At 43.9% G+C, this 26,061-nt stretch overlaps 1 protein-coding gene across 7 annotated transcripts in view; it reads right to left on the bottom strand.

The window, feature by feature from the left end:
• LOC147022302 (uncharacterized) overlaps positions 1-16,039 on the bottom strand; it is a 443,667-nt gene extending 427,628 nt beyond the window's left edge. For all 7 annotated transcript variants that reach the window (XR_015061184.1, XR_015061182.1, XR_015061180.1 and 4 more), the window contains exon 1: positions 15,796-16,039. Coding sequence is in view for 2 of the 7 variants with exons in the window: in XM_085893035.1 (XP_085749161.1) it covers positions 15,796-15,870 (75 nt within the window). In the remaining 5 variants the exon portion in view is untranslated. The remainder of the gene's footprint in view (positions 1-15,795) is intronic.
• Positions 16,040-26,061: the final 10,022 nt, after the last annotated feature.

Raw genomic sequence — 26,061 nt, forward strand, 5'->3', positions numbered from 1 at the left:
TTTCGTGACTTCACCAGGAGATGTTCCCACAATGGAAGAGCACATAGACGTGGTGACCAGTACAGATCCGTGTATCAATACTGACCACAGTATCGATATGCAGGACGGTACAAGCTTGTGTGACTCGGAAACTAAAACCAACTCTGACGAATCCGACCTGGAAGAACCAAACGGGAACAGTCAGGTGGAAACAGTGGAGAAGCTGAACAGTCAAGGTCCTACCCCCCGCCCCCGCCCCCTGAACAAATAAGACTTCTTACAAAATACATACATGAAACGCAATATAAACCTGACAGAATACTTCCCAGATCTACCGTCCTTCCTTGAGTGTGCTCAGGCTATCGTACGTAAACCTGACTTATTCGGTTTCCACCAGACACACCGTCACCACTTAAAAAAATTGATTGCCAAGGCGAAAAGGGATTCTAATCAATGATCCCACTTGTGATCTTATTCTTAGAAGCTATTATTTTCCTCATGGCCAGTTTCAAGATTGGAACAATAAATGTTAATGGTGGTGGGAGTCCGCTCCGCAAGATCCATATTAAACAGCTGGTAGAGGTTAACGGAGTTGACATAGCTTTGTTACAAGAGTCCCATGCTGTCTGATCTGTTCAGGCTCAGTGGCAAAAATTTTTGGACAAGGAATGTTTCTTTAGTAACAACTCCACGTCGAAGGCAGGCATCATGTTTGTCTTCGGGAAACATTTCCATCCGTCCTGCCTTAATTTTATGAGTATTATTGATGGACACCTTGCCTCCGTGACCTTCTACATCAACCAGATCAAGTTCACAATTCTCAATGTGTACACTCCAAGCAAAAATGATGAGCGGATCTCCTTTTTTTGCCGAACTGAGAAAATTCCTGCAAACACTGTATTTTCAGACTTTTCTAATCATTGGTGGCAATTTTAACTGTACTGTTAATGCTTCATTTGACCGGAACGGGCCGGAACCCCAACCATGTACCGCAAAACTTTTTGCAAACATCATTGCGAAATAGAATCTCCATGATATTTAGCACATACATCACCCTTCTGATCGGTCTTATACATGGTGTCATTGTTTAAACAACCACATCTCACTTGCGAGGTTTGATCGCATCTATGTAAATTCTCATTTATTACATGGAGTTTATAAATCCGATATCGTGCCTTCTGGTTTCTCCGACCATTCCCGAGATTGAGTCTTTATTCAACTCTCTAAACCATGTCCAGGGAGCTCCCATTGGAAATTCAATAACAGTTTACTAGAAAACGTCAACTTCATTCAGGCCTTTGAATCCTTCTGGACGGCTCTCCTAGAACAGAAGCTAAGCTGTTCCTTTAACCCGCTGATATGGTGGGATTTAGTAAAAACCCAAATTAAAGGTTTCTGTCAACAGTATCAGTTTTTCTCAACAAGGGCTGACCATGAAGTAAAGAAAATATTACAGTTAGAGATTTTACAACTCCAACGGGTCATCGGACAAAATAATAGTAACATACAAAAAACCTTAACTGAGAAACAGTCTTTATTAAAGGAAATAACCGAGAGGAATGCACGTGGTGCCTTAGTTCGGATGAGGGTGCGACACCTGAATGAGGCAGACGTACCAACCAAGTACTTCTTTTCCTTAGAGAAACGTCTTCCCAGTAAGCAGCTTTCTCAGCTGCGATTAGCAGATTCATCCATTACCTTTACACAATCAGAAATCAAACTTTTCGTGAAGGAATACTTTTCGAAAATATATTCAATGGAACAAATAAATCCTGTCAGTGTCGCCTCGATCTCCGTAGGCCTGCCAGTGTTGTGTGAAGATGGGCGTTCCCAACTGGAAAGACCCATCACCTTGGATGAACTTGGCACTGCCCTGCACGGCCTTGCCATTGGGAAAGCACCTGGTTTGGATGGACTTAAAACCGAATTTTACAAGAAGTTTTGGCACTTATTGGGTCCAGAACTCATTAACACTTTGAATGCAAGCTGCCAGCTTGGAGAGCGACCTCGGAGTTGCCGACGAGCTCTTCTTACCCTCATCCCAAAAAAGGGAGACATGCTGAGTATTGAAAATTGGCGTCCTATCTCCCTGTTATGTACGGACTGTAAGATATTTTCAAAAGCCCTGGCATCGCGACTTACTCCTTATTTATCCTCGTTGTTGAAAGAAGACCAATGTTACTGTGTCCCAAAACGTTCCATCTATGACAATATCTCCCTTGTGAGAGACATCATTGAAATGTGCAAGAAAAATCCTAAAGATTTAGGACTTCTTCTCCTTGATCAGGAGAAAGCCTTTGACCGTGTTGACCATCGGTACATTTTCGAAGTACTTGAGCAGTTTGGACTTGGTTCAACCTTCATCTCTTATATTAAAATACTATATAATAATATTTATAGTGTGCTTAAGATAAACAATGAACTTGTTGAACCTTTGTCTGTTAACAGGGGAATTAGACAAGGTTGCCTTCTTTCTGGGTTGCTTTATGCTCTCTCCATCGAACTCCTACTGGTTTCTTTGCGCTGTAGACTAACAGGGTTTAGGTTGTCCCATCTTGAACGGCCCATCAAGGTACTGGCATACGCCGATGACGTGTGTGTATTCGTGCAAGATATCAATGATAATAACGGCATTCGTTATTGTTTATCCTTATTCGAAAAGGCTTCTTCAGCCAAAGTAAATTGGAACAAAACGAGCGCCCTTTGGCTTGGTCCATTGTGCTACTTGGCACCAAGCCTTCCTGCTCCAATGTCATGGGCCAATGATGGTGTGAAATACCTTGAAGTGTTCTTCTGTAATAATACCACAGTAGCAAAAAATTGGGCTGGTCTGCTCGAGTTTGTTGAGGGTAAAATGGAAAGGTCTAATCACACAACTGTCATATCGTGGAAGGGTCTTGGTCATCAACACACTGGTGGCCTCTACCTTATGGCACAGGTTCTTCGTGCTGCATCCTCCAGCGGTGTTGCTTCAACAGCTCTTGAAGTGCTACGTGTCCTTTTTCTGGGACGGAAAACACTGGCTGCGACCTGGGGTCCTCATTTTACCACTGACCGATGGAGGCCAAGGGCTGGTTGACATAAAGAGCCGGCTAATGGCCTTTCGACTCTTGGTTGCTCTTCGCATGCTATACATGCGACCCTCTCCACCATGGGTCAACGTGGCTCATCGCGTTTTGCAACAGGCTGGGAGGCGAGGCTATGACCACTCTCTTTTCCTGATGGACCTTTCCAAAATCGACACATCCCCTCTCTGGTTTCTATCAGAGCATGCTAAATGCGTGGCAAGCTCTGACAATAACAAGAGCTACACATTCTTACACGAAACAGATGTTTCTGGAAGAACCTTTGTTCTACAACTCCTTTTTCCATGATATGCCTCCTGATAGGTGTTTTATTCAACGCTTTACCGACAAGGGCGTTAAATCTGTCGCAGATCTTCTCAGCCAAAACGGCAGTTGGATCGGAGCTGATGCATTGGCAAGCCTAGTCGGTGTGCAATCCTCTCGAATCGTGGCACGCATATTATGTAGTGTGCTTTGGACATACACACAGCTCGCACCTACTTGGGAGCAGGACCAGCAAAGCAATGAACAAAATGCACATCGAATACCTTGTCTCTCTACCTTTCCTGAACTCGTATGTGTTTTTTCTGTTGCCAGCCCTCTTCCTTGTCCCCCTTTTAACGTACGCTTCAATGGGCTTCCCAAACAAAAATAACTTTATTTGGGTTGTGTAAAATTTCTTTCACAATGGCAAATAACACAGCAGAAGGTTCGATGGAGCGACCTCTTACCTTGTTCTCCCCCTTATTTTCCTAACTGGAAAGGTTTTTATCACCCTCCTGTACCACCACGACATGGCGACCTCCAATGGAGACGAGTGCACTGGATCCTTCCTTCCAATCACTTGTTACACCGTTTTTCAAATCTGCTTGTAGATGAATGTCCTTTTTGTAAGAAATCTGAAAACCTTTTTCACATCTACGTTGAATGCCAACGGTTGGCACCTTTATTTATTTTACTTCGGAATTGTTTTGTGAGGTTTGGTTTGATTTTTAACACTTGTGTGTTCATCTATGGACTGGATATCCCACACAAAAACCCAAATGCTGTGTTAGCTAATTTCCTGCTTGCTCAGGCAAAGATGGCGGTATATAAGTCAAGGAAAAGAAAAGTTGATGGTGTTGGAGTAAATGATGAAGATGCTTTGTTTTTGTTCAGAAATCTTGTAATAAGTCGTGTTCAATTGGATTTTGCTTTCTTTTCAGTAACTGGAAGATTACCGCAGTTTGAATCAAAATGGTGTATAAAGGAAGTTATTTGTAAAGTCCGAGAGGAATGTTTATCCTTTTGTGAAATGTTTTATATATAGTCCACCCGATTAATCCATTCCTTTTTCAGAAATTGTTTCTTGGTTTTCTGTTTTTCTTTCTTCCTCTGAAATGAAAATGTGACTCCCATTTGGGGGCTTTCTTTTTTATTTTTAGAATAAAAAGATACAACTGTCTTTCTCTTTCTCTTTCTCTTTCTCTCACAGATTCATCCCATCTCATCTTCAAATTTCCTTCCCCTCTTTCCAGCCATGGTACACTGAATCATGTTGTGAGGCAGTTGCTCTGAAACAATTTCCTTCTCTTCCTGGAAGGCAATATCTGACCGAAGGGAATCTCAGTGCATTTCAAAAAGTCTGCAACAAGAGTGTGTCCACTCTCAGGAGAGCCAGGAAACATCTGTCCAACCTCAAAAATGAACTTTCAAACTTGCCTCCCTCCTCTAAAACCTGCTGGCACCTTGATAAGTCTGTCTCTGGAGTATGCTCCCCCTCCGTCCCTTCACTCTCTTCAAGTAACACCACAGCCGACTACGCTCGTGAGAAGGTTGAATGCCTCAATTCTGTAGTTGCTTCCAAATCTTGTGTCCCCAACCCCTCACTCTGGGTACCCATCCTTCCCCATCATACCCAGCTTTCCTGGACTCTGTGTCTTTTGCACCTGAGAAGTTGGAGAAGGTTCTTTCAACCCTCGACTCTGACTCTGCAACTGGACTGGACGGTGTCAGCTCACGTGTCCTAAAAACTTTCTCTGCTGCTCTTGCACATCCACTCTCTCTGCCCTTTTCACCCTGTCATTTGCCTGAGCTAATCTTCCATCTGCTTGGAAATCAGCCAACATCATTGCATTATCATTGCAAAAATTATTATTGCAACATCATTGCAAAAAGGTGCAAAAGCTGATCCCCTTTACTACAGACCCATCAGCTGACGTCCAATCATCAGCTATGTCATGGACTCCATCATTGCAGTTGATATTGAAACCTTCCTTTTTACCAACAACCTCATCTCAGATCACCAATTCGAATTTAGACCTGGTCACTCCACTTTGGACAGACTGCTTCTACCCACCCAACAATGAATGGAGGCCCTCATTTTCAGACATGAGATCAGGGCCATCTCTCTAGACATATCTCATGCTTTTGATAAATGCTGGCATCCTGCCTTACTCTCCAAACTCTCTGCTGATGGCACGAAAGGCCAACTCCACACATGGCTTACTGACTTCCTCGATGTGGCACTCAACAAAATCTTTTCATCTCCTCTCCCTGTAAAGGCTGAAGTGCCCCAAGGCAGTGTTCTGGGCCCAATACTATGCCTGATCTTCATAAATGATCTCTCTGACTCTCTGGAAAATCCTCTATATCTCTGTGCTGATGACTCCACCCTTTGTTCTGACATCGCTCATCCTTCAGACAGGTAGGTTGTGGCCTCTTCCTTCTCTTCAGACCTTGACAAAACCAAAAACTCGTCAAACACTTGCAATATGTCTATCAATCCTGAAAAATCTCACACTCTCACAATTTCTCTCTGAAAGGACTATCTGGCAAACTCTCCTGTCTACTTTCTTAACAATCCTCTTGAGGAAGTTCAGTCATTCAAACTCCTGGGTCTCACTATTATGATTTTGCTTGGGCAAACCATGTTTCAAAGTTGGCCTCCCAAACCATCTGCCGACTGGGCAACCTCAGTCACACAAAGTCCTTCCTTGGTACACCTGAACTTCTATCCACCGACAAAGCCTTCATCCACAGCTTGATGGAATACTGCTCTCCCCTCTGGCTGGCTCCCCTCCCAAGCATTTTGCTCAGTTTGATGCAGTGGAAACCAAAGCCTTCAAGATTATTTGGAATCTACCATGCTGAAGCTGACTCTATGGGCCTATCACTTCGCAATCACAGACAGGTTGGTGGTCTCTCTGTCTTATACCACCTCCTTTCTGTTCTTTTACCTATGTTCTTTCAGTGCCTTGTCCGCCTACCACACCCCCTCCCTCCCCATCCAGGTTTCTGCAGGGCAAACACGGTCCACCATCAACCACCTTCTGGTGAAACTACATAAATGCAGGATCACTGTTCACCTCCACTCATTTGTTCCTCTTTTCTCCCACCTGCTGAACCAACTTCCACATTCTCTTCAATCTCATTCTTCCCTCCAGGTCTTCAAGACAGCTGTTCACCACCAACTCAGATCGTCCCCAATCCAAAGCCATGATCTTTTCTGCCCTCAATAACCCCACCTCAATCCCTCCTCCATCCAAATTTCCAGTTTTCTCTCCTTGGAGCTTCCTTCTCTATCCATCTGGGTCCACCCTGTGCATCCTCTCCTGCCCCCCATTCCTCCCAATACCCTTTGATTGGCAAAGTCTCCCTCTATCTTGCCCTTCAACTCTGCTGTTGGTGTTCCCTGCCTCTCTCCACTGTTCCTTTTACGTGCATTTCTACTGTTCCTTTTGCACCCTGTCTTGTCCCGATCCGTTCAGTTTACAAACTTTTCCACAAGCGTTGACTTTGTAAAAGGAAATTCATTCTCCATTTTTAATCTTGTATGTTATTTGTATGTTGTCTGATTATGTTATTGGCACTCTTTATTCTCTCTCTATCGAGTGCAGCCTGTGGCTGCTGGTTGCATCATTGGTTGGGACGCAGCTATGCGCTGATGTAGTGTCCCCCTTAGCAGTACACTGGTACTCATTTCGCCGACCTCGGAAGGATGACAGGCTGAGTCAACCCCCTGGTGTATATTAATTCAGTGGCCAACGGGGCTTGAACTCAGGACCCTAGGACCCCAAGCCGCCACCCTAACCACTAAGCCAACACCAGGCTTGCACTCTTTATTATTAGCTGTCATCCTTTTTTGATCTATGTTTTATTGTTAACTAGCAGGGATACCCGTGCTCCGCAGAGGAATCCCATGGATGACGGCGGGTCTGAAGGAGTATATGTCACAGTTAATTGTAAAATCGTAGAGGGTGCAACCATTATTATTTTTTTTTTCATCACCATTATAATATTGTATTTTCCCCGCCATGTTTTATATGCAGAAGACTCGAGTTCAAAAATGTTAAGATTTATTGCCGCATCAGATAAAAAACCATAATGCCTCAACAATGTGAGGCTGGTTTCATGTCATCATTTGCGACTTAGTTAATTCTCATTCTCCAGCAAATTCCGTTGGTCTCATGTCAATCGGCTGAACTTGAAAAATTAACATTACGCAATCAGGTGATGACGTCATAATTCGGAAACCGGGAAGTGGAAAGTCGGAAGTCATTGTCTTCAATTGACTGTAGCATTATTTTTTCATTCTATTGCAAATGGCGTTGGCCCCATGTCAATCGGCTGAACTTGAAAAATTAACGTTACGAAATCAGGTGATGACGTAATAATTCGGAAACCGGAAGTGGGAAGTACAATTCTTTTACATCGGGACACTCCCGGGTACATGTTCTGTCAGCATGTGAAGTTTGGTGAGGATCAGTCCAGTACTTTTCGTGTGCATAGGTCACAGAGAAACACACACACAGACACACAGACAGACACACTTTCAACTTTATATATATATAGATGTGCTCATTTTGGTTTGCTTTTTGTAAATTTTGATGATTTTAAAAATGATCATTGATTTTATGATGTTAAATCTTTTGAATAGCAGAGTTATCACTATTTTAATTTTTTTATGATGATTTATAGTCATGTATTTTTTTGTATCAGTTAATTTATGTAACACAAATATCCTGAGTCCAGACTTTTTTTTGTAATTGATAATATAACGAAAAATATTTTTATTATTGTCATTATTATTATTATTATGACTAACACATTACTTGCAGGGTGATTTCCCCCCCCCCCCACCCCCCATCCACAGTGACATAAACATATACACAAACAATTACATTTTTGCAATGAGTGAACTTGCACATGAAATCTGACAACTCCTCAACAAAAAAGTCTCAGCCTCCCTCTCCCATCTCTGTTCCATCTTTGCTCCCTCCCCCCAACCTAAATTCCTCATACTTCCACTCTCAACCCTAAGGCATCAGTCCCCTTCCCCCCCCCTCCACTCAAGCCTTCAAACTCTCCATGCTCCCTCTCTCACTGAAAGTCCTCAAACCACCCCCCACTCTCGCTTCCAAAGTTGTCGCATCTTAACCCTCACCTTCATCCTCCTCATAAAAGCAAACGACCATTCCCATGCCAAAATAACGGAATATGTAACACTTTCTGCTCCCCTATCATGCTATCACCGACTTCACAAAAACCCATCACACAGTCGCCTGTTCAACTCACAATTTGAGAAAATAGTCAGGTATAGCAAATCTGAATAACCTACACAGTAAAAGCGCTGCTTGAGAGAAAAAGTACTGTGGTTCTAGAGGGTTCTATACGGTTCCAAAGGGTTCCTAAATTGGCAGCCATAACAGAAAAATTTTGGGTGGAATCAGGCAAACTGCCCAACTAAATCTAAATCAGGGTGGAACTTACACGCACACACACACACACGGACGCACGCACGGACACATGGACACATGCACGGCTCCTTTTATAGTATAGATTATTATTTTTAAATGCTTGTTTACCCCATGTGTCCTTCACCCCATCCCGTTGATCTCACTCTCACCTCTACTCTGCTGTTATTGTTTCCCCTTTCCATTTGGGTCCATTCCATTCTGCTTGAGCCCTCCCACGAGCCTTGAGTATGTTCACAAAAAAAATAGGACAACTGTACCTGTAGCTTATCTGGGCCTTGGCCTAATGATGTAACCCAAATTTGGTAGCTTTCTGACTGGTGGAACTGGAGAGGAAGGTTTTTGAAGGAATTTACGCAATTTTCCAAAAAATTGACTAAGTCAGCCATTTTGACACACTTCCGGTCATGTGATTGGCATGACTTCCAGAATATAATTAATATCCCTACCCTGGCCTAATGTTACAACCCAAATTTGGTAGCATTCTGCCTGGTGGGTCCAGAGAAGAAGATTTTGCAAGGAATTTGCACGACCGCCATTTTGACACAATTCCAGCCAGTTGATCAGCATGGCCGCCACAATTTAAATCAGGACCCTATCCTAATGTTGGAACTCAAATTTGATAGCATTCTGACTGGTGGGTCTGAAGAAGAACATATTTGAAGGAATTTACGCAATTTTCCAAAAAAATTGACTGTCGGCCATTTTGACACATTTCCAGTCACATGATCGGCATGACTTCAGCAATTTAACATCCCTATCACAGCCTAATGTTGTAATCCAAATTTGGTGGCATTCTGACTAGTGGATCAGGAGAAGAAGATTTTGGAAGGATTTTGAGTGACCACCATTTTGACACACTTCCAGTCAGGTGATCAGAATGACCTCTGGAATTTAATATCAGGACCATGTTCTAATGTTGTAACCCAAATTTAGTAGCATTCTGACTGGTCGGTTTGGAGAAGAAAGTTTTTGAAGGAATTTACACGATTTTTCCCAAAAATTGACTGTCGGCCATTTTGACATACTTCTGGTCATGTGATCAGCATGACGTCCACAATATAATTAACACCCCTACCCTGGCTTAATATTGGAACCCAAATGTTGCAGCATTCTGGCTGGTGAGTCTGGGAAAGAAGATTCTCGAAATAATTTGTGTGACCGCCATTTTGACATATTTCCAGTCGCGTGATTGGTATGGCATCAGCAAATTAACATCAGTACCCTATCCTCGTGTTGTCACCCAAATTTGGTAGCATTCTGACTGGTGGGTCTGGAGAAGAAGATTTTTGAAAAAATTTAATAAGTCAGTCATTTTGCCATACTTAAAGTCACGTGACCGGAACAAGCTTTGCCATCCGTTACCAGTCAGGAAAGGAACGTTGCTGTCAAATTTCAGCCAGACTGCCACAGCTGTTTGGCCGGAGAAATCGAAAGAGGAGACGGACGGACGGATGGTGCGCAATGACAATATCTTACCTGGAATTTAAATTCCAAATAATCTAAAAAAAAATAAAAAAGTGTGATGAGATGCAAGAAAATTCCCAAGATGAAGGTATATATTATGATGTAAAAATTCCCAAGATGAAGGTATATATTATGATGTAAAAATTCCCAAGATAAAAGTATAATGATGTAAACAAAAACAAGAAGAAATCACAAGATAAAAGTACATCTCGTAATATAATCAAATAGAAGACAAATAAGGAATCAGAAGAAGTAAATAGCAAAGATCGAGTCATCAGGAAGATCCTCGATAGGATTCGGGTTTCAGCCGCAACGCCATAACCCTCAAACCCATCTATGCGCAGCCAAGTGAGCCTTCCAGAAAAATTTTCTGCAAGAATTCACTTCTCCTTAGAGAGGTAGATTACGAAAGAGAGGGAGAGAGTAAGAGGTGAAAGAAGAAAAAGAAAGAATTAGAATGAAAAGAGAATTTTGAAAAAAAAAATTCCAAAGAAATGTGAAAGGAACAAAAAAACAAGGATGGCGGTAAGAACTCGGACAGATCGATTTCTGCATTTACTCCTCAGGCTCAACGCAGCATCATGAACAAGCTACCACCCTAATTGCAAAGCCAACACCAGGCTGCCATTCCCAAGGTGAAAGTATATCTAATGATATTAAAAATTCCCTCTAATAATATAGAATAATTCTCAAGGTGAAAGTATATCTTGTAATCTAAATATAATGGAGCAAGTGAATGTGATTACATACAGTATGTATGTATGTATGTATGTACGTACGTTCGTATGTATGCATGTATGTATGTATATCCACTCTTCGCCCATTGGTTGGACAGCTGAACTGAAGTAACCCACAATTGTAAACTGAAATACTTAACCCAAAGTACCCAGAGGACCCAAAAGACCAAAACAACCCTGAGGACACAAAAGACCCACAGGACCCAAAAGACCCTGAGGACCCAAAAGACCCCAAGGACCCAAAAGACCCAGAAGACTCAAAGACTGCAAAGATCCCTGAAGACCCAATGGACCCCAAAGACCCAAAAACACACTAAACACGCAAAATTCCTGAAAGAACCAAAATAACCCCAAAGTCCCAAAAGACCAAAAAGATCCCGATGACCCAAAAGACCATGAAGACCCTTAAATACCCAAAATACTCCGAAGACCGTTAAAGACGCAAAACACCCTGAAGACCCTGAAAGACCCAAAATATCCCAAATACCCAAAAGACTGAAAAAACATATAACCCTCAAAGACCCAAAAGACTCCAAAGAACCAAATACCCCAAATACCCAAAACACCCCAAAGACCTAAAGAGGACCCAAAAACCATTAAAGACCCAAAGTCCTCCAAAGATTTAAAAGACCCCAAAGACTTGGAAGACCCAAAATACCTGGAAGACCCAAAACACTGAAAAGACCCTGAAGACCAAAATACTGAAAAGACCTAGAAGACCATTAATGATCCAAAAGACCCCGAACACCCAAAATACCCCAAAGAGTGAAAAGACCCCGAAGACCCAAATGAGCAAAACGATCCAAAGGATCTAAAAGACCCAGAAGACCCTTAAAGACTGAAAAGACACCAAATACTCAAAGGACCCAGAAGACCTAAAAGATCCTGAAGACCCTAAAGACCCCAAGGAACCAAAACACCCAAAATGCCCCAAGTACCCAAAATAACAAGAACACAGAAAATAACGCAAAGACCCAAAATACTTGGAGGACCCAAAATACCCAATGGGACTATAAGTAGAGTCCATGGAAATTCTGCACAATGTAAAATGTTACCAGGTTACTCATGCACGCACGCACGCACGCACGCACGCACGCACGCACACACACCGACTCTGTCATCTCTCTGCTCCCCCCCCACCCAAACTCTGTGCTCCCCTCCCCATTTTTTAAATCCTTAAACCCCCTCCCAACCCAAAGTCCTCAACCCCCCACCCCACCCCTTCTCAAAAACTCAAACCTCACACCCCTCAATCCCAACTCTGTCCCCTGTCTGCCTCCCCTCCTACAACCTAATTCTGTCATCCTCTCTCTTTTTCTTTTTAAAACCTCAACCCCCCTCCCCACTTCCCAATGTCTCAATCTCCCTCTTCCAACCCCCAAGTCCTCAACCCACCACCCCCCACTTTCCAAATGTCTCAATCTCCCTTTTATTCCCGTTCTTAGCAACATCGCACAGCGAACTTTGGTGCATGAGAAGGCCATTTGGCCTATCATGTATGCATTGTTCCTGTCCCCATTTGTTTAGAGCAATGTTAAAAGTAAATGAAGATGGAACATTAAATTCACAATTACTTTCGCCTTTCCTCCCTTATCTATCTATCTATCTTCTATATATTATTGAAACTCTCATCGTGTGTGTGTGTGTGTGTGTGTGTGTGTGTGTGTGTGTGTGTGTGTGTGTGTGTGTGTGTGTGTGTGTGTGTGTGTGTGTGTGTGTGTGTGTGTGTGTGTGTGTGTGTGTGTGTGTATATATGTATATATATGTATATATGTATATATATATATATATATATATATATGTATATATATGTATATATATATATACATATATATATATATATGTATATATATATATATATATATATATATATATATATGAATGTTCCTGAAATACAGCCAAAACAGTACACAATAGCGCAAACATTTTAGGGCCATCCTACTCACCATTCTCCTGCGGTGTGCAGTATCAAGCTTCGTTCAAATCGGGCAACGAAAAAATTATTAAAAAATCAATTCCCGATTCAGTCAAGTACTCTTTGGGATTATTTGATCAATGCAAACAACCTCAGCGGTATAGTTCGCTGGAGCTATCTTTTTTTTTTTTTTTTGGAAATAATTTTTTTTTATCAACAGCTGTCACAATGGGAACCCAACGGGTTCACGGGTTGTCTCGTCCTTACTATAATTCGTTGACCGGTGTTTGTGTGTCTATTTGTTTGTCGCACGACTCCTACAGTTCTGGGACGATTCCATCCAGACTTGCCACATGGAATCGGTGTGACCTCAATTAATGGAAAGGGGTATTTTTATATTTGCCAGTGGTCTTGGGGGGGATACAAATTATCTCTGTAAATGTGCATCATGTTCTGCCACCTCCAGGTTTTCCCTGGTATTACAAGTGGCTCCCATTTACAGTACTGTGCAATTTTCCTGTCCCCACATTTTCCAGTGCAGTGAGGTGTTTTGAATTGTAAGCAGTAGTTATGTTTTTGCTTCATGCATGTAACCTGGGTTGCTTTTTTTGCCCCTGCAGAGCTGTCAGTTGCCTATACACCGTCAAATAAAGGTACGTGTCAGAAGAACGTGTTGCATGCTTGGACTCTACGAGTATAGATCACTCTCAAAGTGAAAGTATATCTCGTAATGCAAGATAATTCCAAAGGTTAAAGTATATCTAACAACAATAAAAATTCACACAGTGAAAGCCTATTTTGTGATATCGAAAATTCCAAGGTGAAGCCTACTTATTACCTCCTCAAACAAGGGTGAAGGAGGTTATTGATATTAAAATCCTGGAAGTGGAAGTATATCGAGTGATATTTTAAAAATTCCAAAATGAATATATGTCCAGTACTATAGAAAATTCCTTCGATGAAAGGATATCTCATGATGTTGAACAGTGTTAACATGAAGTTATATCGAGTAAGGAAGAAACTTCCCTCAGTGAAAGTAAATCTAGTGATGTCGAACATTGTCAAGGTGAAGGTATATCTGATGATGTCGAACATTGTCAAGGTGAAAGTAAATCTCGTGATGTCGAACATTGTCAAGATGAAGGTATTTCTCGTGATGTTGAACATTGTCAAGATGAACCTATATCTAGTGAGGTAGAAAATTCCCTCGGTGAAAGTATATTTTGTGGTGTCGAACATTGTCAAGATAAAAGTATATCTAGTGATGCCGAACATTGTCAAGATGAAAGTATTACTGGTGATGTCTAATATTGTCAAGATGAAAGTATTACTCGTCCTGTCGAACATTGTCAAGGTGAAAGTATATCTCGTGATGCAGAACATTGTCAAGGTGAAAGTATATCTCGTGATGCAGAACATTGTCAATGTGAAAGTATATCGAGTGATGAAGAACATTGTTGAAGTGAAAGTAAATCTCGTGATGTCGAAAATTGTCAAGGTGAAGGTATATATAGTGATGTCGAATATTGTCAAGGTGAAAGTATATCTAGTGATGTAGAATTGTCATCATGATGGTATATACTACAATGATGTTGAAAATTGTCATGGTAAAGGTATATACTTCAGTGATATAGAACATTGTCAAGGTGAAGGAATATACTTCAGTGATATAGAACATTGTCAAGGTGAAGGTATATACTTCAGTGATATAGAACATTGTCGACATGAAGGTATATATAGTGATGCAGAACATTGTCAAAGTGAAAGTATATCGAGTGATGCAGAATTGTCATCATGATGGTATATACTACAATGATGTTGAAAATTGTCAAGGTGAAGGTATATACTTCAGTGATATAGAACATTGTCGACATGAAGGTATATATAGTGATGCAGAACATTGTCAAAGTGAAAGTATATCGAGTGATGTAAAATTGTCATCATGAAGGTATATACTACAATGATGTAGAAAATTGTCATGGTAAAGGTATATACTTCAGTGATATAGAACATTGTCAAGGTGAAGGAATATACTTCAGTGATATAGAACATTGTCAAGGTGAAGGTATATACTTCAGTGATATAGAACATTGTCGACATGAAGGTATATATAGTGATGTAGAACATTGTCAAAGTGAAAGTATATCGAGTGATGTAGAATTGTCATCATGAAGGTATATACTACAATGATGTAGAAAATTGTCATGGTAAAGGTATATACTTCAGTGATATAGAACATTGTCAAGGTGAAGGTATATACTTCAGTGATATAGAACATTGTCAACATGAAGGTATATATAGTGATGTAGAACATTGTCAAAGTGAAAGTAAATCTCGTGATGTAGAAAATTGTCAAGGTGAAGGTATATATAGTGATGTAAAACAATGTCAAGGTGAAGGTATATCAAGTAAGAGAGACAATTCTAAAGATGAAAGTACATCGAGTAACAGAAAATTTCCAAGGTAAATGTATATCTCGTGATATAGAAAATTCCCAGGGTGAAAGTATGTAGTGACTCGTGACATAGCATTGTGCTCAAATGCGTTTGAGAGTGACACGAGATATAAATACAGATTATGTATAACGATGTGAATGAAGGCGTTGAAAGATCGAAGTAATGACTTTTGGAGAATGAGCGCATTTGTTGGGTGTATGGCTGTTTGTACATTGTTACCGATTAGTGTGCAATGTTAAGTCTATTTATGGCCCAAGACGGCAGCTCTTGTTTGGGACTGTGACATAGGAAATCGAATTTTGATATCATAATGTTTTGATTTCAAGAGCTGAAGCTAACGTAATGCCTCATACTAAAAATCGAATCGTCCATCTTGGACGAGGAGTTACTTTTTATCAAAAGCAACTCAAAATGTCAGAATCAATTTTTCATATCACCCACCTCGGGAAAAACAGCCACAGTCAATTCGCAGCCTGCCGCTCTCCCCGACCTTGTTTCGAGTCGCTCGCGATTCATCTTGTGACCGCTGCCTCTCCGGCTGCCATTCTGCTCTTGAATCCGACTTTCACGCTCCAAACTGAAAACCGAACAAACCAGATTGTGGACCTGTTAAGTTGCTTTACAGCTGAAGCATTTCGCGACTGGTTGCCCACCACCACCGCCGCGGCCACCCTTTCCCACCCTCTGTCATTTCTCTTTCTCTTTGCACTCCCATGACACTCCAAAACCTTCCCATAACAAATGGGCTCAAGATAGTTCATCCCCCCCCCCTCCCCTTTAAAGACAAGGGTAACATGACCTTTTGTCTTTTATAGAGCTTTGTCTCGAGAATCATTCGTGCTCTTACAATAGCTTAATTTCGCCGAAAGCCTTCACATTGTCCCTGATGTCCCTGCGGCTCCAACTATATGTTCTCTGTGTGCGACACATCTCCAAAAAAACTTTCTCGGTATAATCCCCATAACGGGGAGTGTCGTCTAATTCCATGCCAAAGAAGTACATCTTCTCGGTCTTATCACACCCAACAATATAAGCACCTGTTTCACGTACCCGTGCCTGTCCACCAGATGGATTCCATGAGCCGTGATTGACATGTATACACGCAGAATACACCCTTGTTACACGCACACACGGCCATTTCAGCACACCTGGCTGCAACTGACACCAGTGGTCATGGCCTGGAGAGGGGTTTCACTCACAGCTGCAGAAAGGTGTTGGGAGTTGCGGTGGGACGGCAAAGCGAAACGAGGACATGAGCATAACTGATGTATGAACCACGTATATCCATTCTGCTTTTTGGGGGGAGTGTTTCATTGAGTTTGGCATCAGCGGTTACCTTTTGAACTCGCTCGATGAGCGCTTTGAGGGTTATATAAGAACGAGAAAGGTTGAAATGATGAGGAATGGAAAGATGGAGGAATGGGCAAGGAGGGGGTGGTGGAGAAGGTTTTTGAGGATGAGCCGGGCAGTTGACTCTTGCAGCTGTGCAGACCATTTGTACCACGTGAGCAGGCCCGCTTTTGGTGTCACTGTTTCTGCGCGGTCACGTGCACGCATTTCCCACCAGCAGACGGCCCGTCATTTCGTCGCTCGGGACAGGGAGGGCGGGACACTTCGGAGCAAGTGGTCTCATTCGCTTGGGCTCGAACGGCGCTTTGTTTGCTGCGCTCTGATTGATTTCCCCGCTCCCCGTGTTGCCGTTATTTGGTCTCTCAGAACCATCATTTGTTATGCATCTTCGCTTGCACGTGAACACATCCCAATTCCCTTCTCTCCCTCGACGTGTTATTTTTGAAAGCGTTACGTGCGTGACATCTCACACAAGACGCTTTTTATAAAAACGACCGGCTTTGGAAACTTGGAACCATTGCATGACGCACTCCGCAAATACATGCGTCGTCTCTAAGGGTGGCTGCACATACAACCATCATCTTCAATATACACCCTGCGCATGCAATCATCATCTTCAATATACACCCTGCACATACAACCATCATCTTCAATATACACCCTGCATATGCAACCATCATCTTCAATATACACCCTGCACATACAACCATCATCTTCAATATACACCCTGCACATACAACCATCATCTTCAATATACACCCTGCACATACAACCATCATCTTCAATATACACCCTGCACATACAATCATCATCTTCAATATACACCCTGCACATACAACCATCATCTTCAATATACACCCTGCACATACAACCATCATCTTCAATATACACCCTGCACATACAACCATCATCTTCAATATACACCCTGCACATACAATCATCATCTTCAATATACACCCTGCACATACAACCATCATCTTCAATATACACCCTGCATATGCAACCATCATCTTCAATATACACCCTGCACATGCAACCATCATCTTAAATATACACCCTGCACATACAACCATCATCTTCAATATACACCCTGCACATGCAACCATAATCTTCAATATACACCCTGCACATGCAACCATCATCATCAAATTACACCCTGCACATACAACCATCATCTTCAATATACACCCTGCACATACAACCATCATCTTCAATATACACCCTGCACATACAACCATCATCTTCAATATACACCCTGCACATACAACCATCATCTTAAATATATACCCTGCACATACAATCATCATCTTCAATATACACCCTGCACATACAACCATCATCTTCAATATACACCCTGCACATGCAATCATCATCTTCGATATACACCCTGCACATACAACCATCATCTTCAATATACACCCTGCACATGCAATCATCATCTTCAATATACACCCTGCACATACAACCATCATCTTCAATATACACCCTGCACATGCAACCATCATCTTAAATATACACCCTGCACATGCAATCATCATCTTAAATATACACCCTGCACATGCAATCATCATCTTAAATATACACCCTGCACATGCAACCATCATCTTAAATATACACCCTGCACATGCAACCATCATCTTAAATATACACCCTGCACATGCAATCATCATCTTAAAGAAACACCCTGCACATGCAACCATCATCTTCAATATACACCCTGCACATGCAATCATCATCTTAAAGAAACACCCTGCACATGCAACCATCATCTTCAATATACACCCTGCACATGCAATCATCATCTTCAATATACACCCTGCACATACAACCATCATCTTCAATATACACCCTGCACATGCAACCTTCATGCCACACACACACCCCAGCTCTTGCAACCATTCTGTCAAACGCTCTGCACATGCAAACATATTCTCAAACGCAGCCAGTCATCATCTCAAATGGTCTCAAGCGCACCCTGCACATGCAACCATCGTCGCTATTTCAACGGTAGAAGCCTTCTGCACTGTGCGCATCAATGCCAATATATTGCTGTCCAATGAAGGTCATTCAAAAAGTCGGGTGTCACTGCTTTCATTGGAGGTTATATTGTCGGTTTGGCAGCAACTCCAGACCCCCGAGCCGAACGCGTGATGTGCTATAGGAACATCGGGCACGCGATCCGCAGGGTGTGCGGGTGCTGATGAACTGCGGCTCCATGCACTCACGCCTCGCTCCGCTCTAACAAAACGTCCCTCCGAGGATGGGCAGCCAGAACTGTAATCATCGTCGAGCTACCGTGCCGTGCTTACATTAGCTCCGTAAAAAAAATGGTTAAAAAAAGGTTCGAAGGCCTTCTGGGGACTGCCACGCGGCCGTCATCACATGAGGAAAGCGGATCTATGGATCCGCCCTTGCCAAGTGTCTCCAACAACAACATTTGCACCCGAGACGTGCACAGTTGCCAGGGACGTGCAGAAGCACTCTGTTTCGTCCACGACTTCGCAGAATGAAAGGCGAAGGCTCGTGACCTTCTCATGATGACGTCTGACTTTGGCGACCTTGACAAACACGTAGGTTGAGTAGGTAGCTGCAACTTAGTGCTTCTATACAAGCATATGCTGCTTTGTATAAACCTGGCTCACTGATATCAGCTGCAGCAACCTGACGGTCCTTGGAAATAGAGTGTCAATCAGCCGATGGTCTGAATGAACTCCAGGAAACTTGGTAACAGGTTGATACCTTTGGGTCCAGATGTATTAGATCTTAGGATTCTGGGCGTGATCGTTTCAAATGCCCACGTGATTACAGCACTCTTCTTGCCTCGAGTTCTGCAATGTTTTACCTCCATACAGCCCCAAAGTGGATTATTACCTCCACCACCAAAGGTAGGTGGAGGTTACATTTTCATCCACGTCTGTCTCTATGAACAGGATATGTCAAAAAATTGTGGACGGATTCAGACGAAATTTGATGGACAGGTTGGGTGTGTGATAATGCCGAAATTATTCGATTTTGGTGAATATCCGAATTCGGATCCGGATCTAGATACGAGAATTATTTAATCTTTTAAGTGATTCTTCACCACTGAGAGATAGGGCCAATAACTACATACAGCATGATATCTCAAGAGGTTGTGGACTAGTTATGACAAAGATAGGTAGATGAGTTGGTTAAGTGACTAGAACAAACCCATTAGATTTTGGAGCTCTGGATCCAGATCCAGCCTTTCAGTGGGATACGAAACATAAACTGTTCAGCCTGTCAGAGGTTTGCGCTCCACCGAGTGCTGTTCTAGTCTCTTTTTTAAACTGTGGAATTTCTTACAATTTGGTTCTGCAGATATGTCTTATGGATGTTTTTGAAATTTCCCCTCAATGATGTTCGAATCTCCTATTATTCTTCACAACAAACTTTGTTTTTCAAATTAAGAAACAATTCATCATACCAAATTTTTAAAATATATTGGAACGACAGCCGGTAAGGTAATAAGGCTCTCCGTGTCTTTGTGAATGTTTTTGGATGATACATCACATATAATTTTATGTGTATATATATATATATATATATATATATATATATATATATATATATATATATATATATATATATATATATTATATGTTGTTGTTGTTCGTCTTTCGGCTGCTCCCGTTAGGGGTCGCCACAGCGGATCATCCGTTATGATCCGCATACTGATTTGGCACATGTTTTACGCCGGATGCCCTTCCTGACGCAACCCTGGTCGCCTCTTATGACACAGGGATAATGATTGGGTTTCGCCATGATTCCGGGCTGCCCTCCACCCTCTCGTAGCGCGGCCCATACAGAGCTCCCGTCCTCAAGCGATCCTCCAACCCATGCCTCCGAGTAGCCGGATTACAGGCGCACGCCACTATGCCCGGTTTTATATACATATATATATATATATATATATATATATATATATATATATATATATATATATATATATATATATATATATATATATATATATATATATATATATATATATATATATATATATATATATTGTTACGGTTCTAGGAACCGTATGCACACAAACATTCAGTTGTCCCAAAGTTAGTTATGCCATTAAGTATATGTGCAGATTCAACCCCTCCTTGTGTGTCTTGGGAAGCTAAAGTGGGAGCTTTGCGATGTTTTTTTTAGTGAGATGAATAAATCTTAATATCCCCTCCATCACGATCCACTGTCCACCTGAGTCTCCGGAGCCTCATTTTTCTGAGGCAGAATCTTCATGTCCGCAGTTCCTTTTCGGCTTCCCCAAACATTCCAATTCAATCTTGTTTGTACCACCGTCCACCTTCCTCAAACACGCGTGGAGTGGGCGGGCTTTCCCGGCCTGGCGGAAATCCTGCCCAGAACGGGCGGACCCCATTAAGGCCCTGTCCAATCAGGGCGGACTGTGACATCAGCTTCGCCAAGGCCCCTCCACGACCTTGGGGATCTATAAATTACGACACCATCCTCAGGGTATCGGGAGAGAGAGAGTTTGGTGGGTTCGTTGGCTGGTTGCAAAAAAGGAAGGAAGGTCGTTAGTTGAGTTGGTCCCTTGGTTGTTGGTTGAAGAAGGAAGGTCGTGATCATGGAGTGCCTGCCCACGTCTCGCCTCAGCGGCCCGTCTGTTGTGCTGGTCCGAGTACACCCGACCTTGACCGGGTCTCTCGTTAGGTCCTGTCTGCTGCCCCGTTCTACTTTGGACTCCGTGCTCTCCACCCGGGCTCCTTCGCAGACATGGTCTCCACACGTGCAGCTTTGGGCCGAGCTGCACGACCTCTGTCGGGTGCCACACCATGGAGCATCCCTTCCCTCAGAACGTTCATGTCCCAAAAGAACTGCGACCTGAGCTCCCTCCCTCCGTGGCTGCAAAAGTCCTTTGCCATTAAACTGGGTTTATTTTGTCTGAGTGTGCGTCTGAGTGTGTGGCTCCTGTCTTATAAGTAGCATTGTATAAGTTATTTGATCATTGTAAATCTTGCCTGTATTATTCTCGTGACAAGTCTGCCCTGTGTCCTCTTTTGTAAGTTGCTGTAAAATTGTCACACTACATCTTTCTCTTCTGTCCCCTGCATAACACACCAATAATCCTGTTCCTGTACCACATGTTTTTCCTCACGTAGTGCAAAGAAATTATTGTAGAAATGTTCCCAGTTCGTTTTTGTCTTTTCCTTCATTGGTCCAGCATGGTTCGGATCTAAGTTTAGCCAGGTATTTATCCCCAATAATCTGTTCATTCTTGCCAGTACGTCCTTGGCAGTTCCGCTCGGCTGCATCCCATCCGGAGTTGGTAGTTGGTAGTTTTTTATATTTTTTTTGTGTACCTTGTCGAGGCTTGTATGAGAGCTAACACACAATGTACAGCAAGGGGGGCATGAGACAAGAGGGGCAGGAGTGGGAAGGACAAAACAACAGGGAACAGAGACATTAGGAGATCTGTGGAAGGGAGTGGGATGTTGGGGGGGGGCGTGGGGTAAACAAGATGGACACTACATGGACTTTCAGGAAGGAAAGCAGCGAATTTGAAGGAGGTGGGTTTGGGCTGGATTAAAGGGTGTAGAAAAGATCGAGGATTTGGATAGGGATGATAAGAGGTGGTGGTGAACAGCTGTTTTGAAGGCCTGGAGGGAAGAATGGGATTGAATATAGTGAGGGAGTTTACTCCAAAGGTGGGGAAAAAGAGGAATGAAAGAGTGAAGGTGAGCAATGATTTGTGATTTTGGTAGTTTTACCAGAAGGGGGTTGTTGGCGGACCTTGGTTTGTTGGTTGGTACTCTACCGTAGTTGGAAGCGTGATCCGGTTCAAGCAAGGCGTACCGAGGGCGTGGTTCCCCAGTAGTCGAAACCGCGTGGTTAATGCGGTTACTTCGTTCGAGACGAGAAGACTCTACGCTACACGGATAAGGTATTGGCGTCCACGTTGGGTTAAGCGACCCGCCGCGTCACAGAATTTTCCATGAGCGACGGCCTACAATTCCGGGAGTCTGGTGGGAGACGACGTAACTTCCCCCACCTAGTGGTCATTCTCGCCACCGGGCCTCGGCCCTCGACAGTTTGGTGTCAGGCTGTGGGATCTCAAACCCCTCCGCCTCCGTCGAGAAATTTATGGGATCCGGACCAGGGGTGTGCTTGACAACCCCCCCCCCCTTTCCCTCCGAAATTAAGAGCAGCCAAATTTTATTTAATTCTCGGTACGAACCATGGCGGACCAAGATGAGCTGGTACAGGTGGGTTCTGAGATAATGTTAAAAGAATCCATGGCTCAGGACAACACCTGTGAGGGAGATCTTTCCCTGCAGCCAAACTCAGAGGTAGCATTGGGGGTAACGGTGACAATGCCGGAGCTACCACTGCATCAAATTTACCACATGGAGGACCGAACGATCCCTGTCGGATCCGCGCCCGATCATGGCGGATCGGCTTCGCAAAAGCCATTTGACTTGAGCCAGTTCGTGGAAATACGAACAAACATGCAAAACCAAATGGATGCGAATACGCAAACAATGAATGCGAATGTGCAAGCACTGAAGGGGGAGATGCAAAGCATGGGAATGCACTTACAAACACAAATGAAGGCGGGTCAGGCGGAAATAAAGGCAGAGCTGGCAAAGGTGAGGAGTGAAATGCAGAGCATGAATCGGAAAATGGCGAATGGGATCGTGACTGTACGTGGGGAAATGACCGAGTTGAAAGGGAATGTGGAGGCTGTTCGGACCACGATGACGACGGGCAAGGTCGAGGTGACGAGTGACGCCACGATGATTATGGGAGAAACCTGTAAGCTCAGACAGGGGATGACGGAAATAATAACAGAGACACAAAGGGAGATAGAACAGGTTAAGGATGAATTGTACGAAATTAAAGAAAAGCACACACACATAGAACTGTAGGGGACATTGGGGTTGAGCTTGTAGACTGTATTGGGACCCAGTGCGAGGGTCGGATTAACCTCCCACAGGAACAAGGGGAGATGGTATGCTCCCTCGAGGCAGGCCGTGACGAGGTGAGTACGGTCATACCGTACGGGGTGGAGCCGTTTCATGATGCGAAAGGGTACATGCCAGGTTTGGGGGGGGGGCAGAGGCCCCCCGGCATCTCGTGTTAACCCAAGCACCCAGTATGATTGTCCCAGAGTGTGTGTCAGAACGTGCGAGTGGTGCAAATGACATGGAATGTATGAGTGCACGTGGTGAAATGGAACACGGACCGACCCAGACGGAATACGTGGTTCGTGTAACGGACAGAGTTATTTCGGAAACCGCGCCGGCTCCGCGGTACGCTGCGTGCGAGATCCGTTCCCCACACACACACGTGGAGGGGAGGGATGAGGGGGGTGGTGGGTCATTGGGGGGCGCACATACCCCCCCCCAACCCTAACCCTCCCCCAACCCCCCTCCCCCCACACAAACACACACACACACACACACACACACACACCTTTACATCTCCTTTATTCTTTTCTTGTAATTCAAAATCAGATAATTATAAGGAAAGCATATATAATAAAACAAGATTACAAACATTGAACAAAATCTTCTTTCGCAGCAGTTTGATGGTTTGTAATTTTGAAACTCGGTCAACATATTCTGTTCAAAACAAAGAGGGAAGAACAGTTAGGGTATACAAAGATGATTATATTGTTGTGGTTGACGAAATTCGCAAACCACCATTCAGGTCCCGTAGGTGAGATATCTCTGTAAGTATATGTGTAGTTAGCCCAAACCCATTGTTTAGAGGGAATAAATGTCATTCATTCGGGCTGCGACCCTTCAAGATAGCCGTTTTTCTGTTCTATCTTTATTTTGAGCCAACCACGTCTCAACAACCATCACACAACAACCACCAACCGCAACGCCGCTTCACAACAACAACAACAACAACAACGCCAACAGCCACGACCTTTACCGTCACATCTCGCTCTCGCAACCATCGCATCACCGCCATTCCCGCGCCGCTTGTGGGCACCGATCCTGGACTCGTACAGGGCACGCACAGAGCAGCGGGTGCAAAAAGCGGCCTTTCCGAGAAATCGGATCAAGAATGATTCATGTCCACTTCTGTTCCGTCCTATCAGCGAGCGTGGGGCGATTTGGCCCCGCCTCCAGGCACGTCGGAGTATAATCGATATATGCAGATTCGAGGATCAGGAATGATTCACACCCACTTTTCCTCTGTCCAATGGGCGAGCGTGGCTCTGCCCCCGAGCCGATCCTGATCCAAAAATCTGCATATGGTTTCTCCTGTCGCACTATAAAGCGCCGAGCGCGGGGCAAATCGAGGAAAGAGTTGGAGAGGTGTGGCAGCGGCAGAGGGAAGAGTTGGAGAGTTGTGGCGGCGGCGAAATCAGTCGAGAGAGTGTCTGTCGGGGTCCGGAGAGTCTGGAGAAGCCAAGGAGCTTTGTGGAGGTCTGCGCTCGTGTCAGAGTCTGGGAGCTGTGGAGAGGGGAGGCCGGGAACGCGGTTGAGGTCGCAGTGGAGTCGCTCGTCGCGGAACCCAAGCCAGCCAGATATCCTCTTTCCCCCGAGCATCAACAACCCCCCCCCCCCTGTTTCCCCCCGCGCTGAGATAGTGTGAGAAGGGGGCGCCGTTCCCACCCCATTCCAGGCAGTGCCAGCGAGGCCCGCGGAGTCGGGGCGCAGCCGCCATTTTGCGGCTCATCACCAGACGGGTAGGCTCGACGCGGTCTCGGCCCCAGGCCCGTCTGCCCCCTTATCGTTGAGGGTGGCCCCTTTTTTCTTTTGCTTTGGAGTATATGTGTTGTCGGCGCCGTCTGTGAAGTAAAACTGTGTAAGTGTTGCCGTGTGCTCGCGTAGTCGGTAGTAGATCTGCATTGTGTTTCTTTTGTTGCAATTGCTTTTGGTGCGTAATTGTTGTTTCTTCTTTTGTTACATTTGCTTTTGGTGCATAATTGTGGTAATGTATATGTGTGCTTTCCGTTTGCCGCGGAATAAATGTGCTTTATGTTGAACTGTTTCTCCCGTTTCGCTTCGTCTTTTCTCTAATTGAATCTCCTTCTTACTTCACGTAAAGGGTTGGTCGTGGGCTAAATACGCCCGATAATTAATCGGAACCGTCGAGGTTGACGATAACACCGCTCGGTTATCCCGATAGTACGGAACGGGTCGCTTAAAGTGGCCCGTGTCCGAAGTCGACCTGCGGCGAGGTGCGATCGCCCGGTCTACCCTCCGTGTGGGTACTTAGGTAGGTCGAATTTGGCGAACAACCCTATCCCACGCGGGGGGCCGATTGGCACGATCGTGGTGAGGCCGAAAGGCCCACCCGTGACTAGTTCCCGGCGTTAGTCCGAGAGGGTCACGACGGGATTGTCCGTCCGGTGGG

This window comes from Eptatretus burgeri, chromosome 8, assembly GCF_056783735.1.
Source record: "Eptatretus burgeri isolate ZD-2024b chromosome 8, Ebu_testis_v1, whole genome shotgun sequence".
Taxonomy (NCBI): Eukaryota; Metazoa; Chordata; class Myxini; order Myxiniformes; family Myxinidae; genus Eptatretus; species Eptatretus burgeri.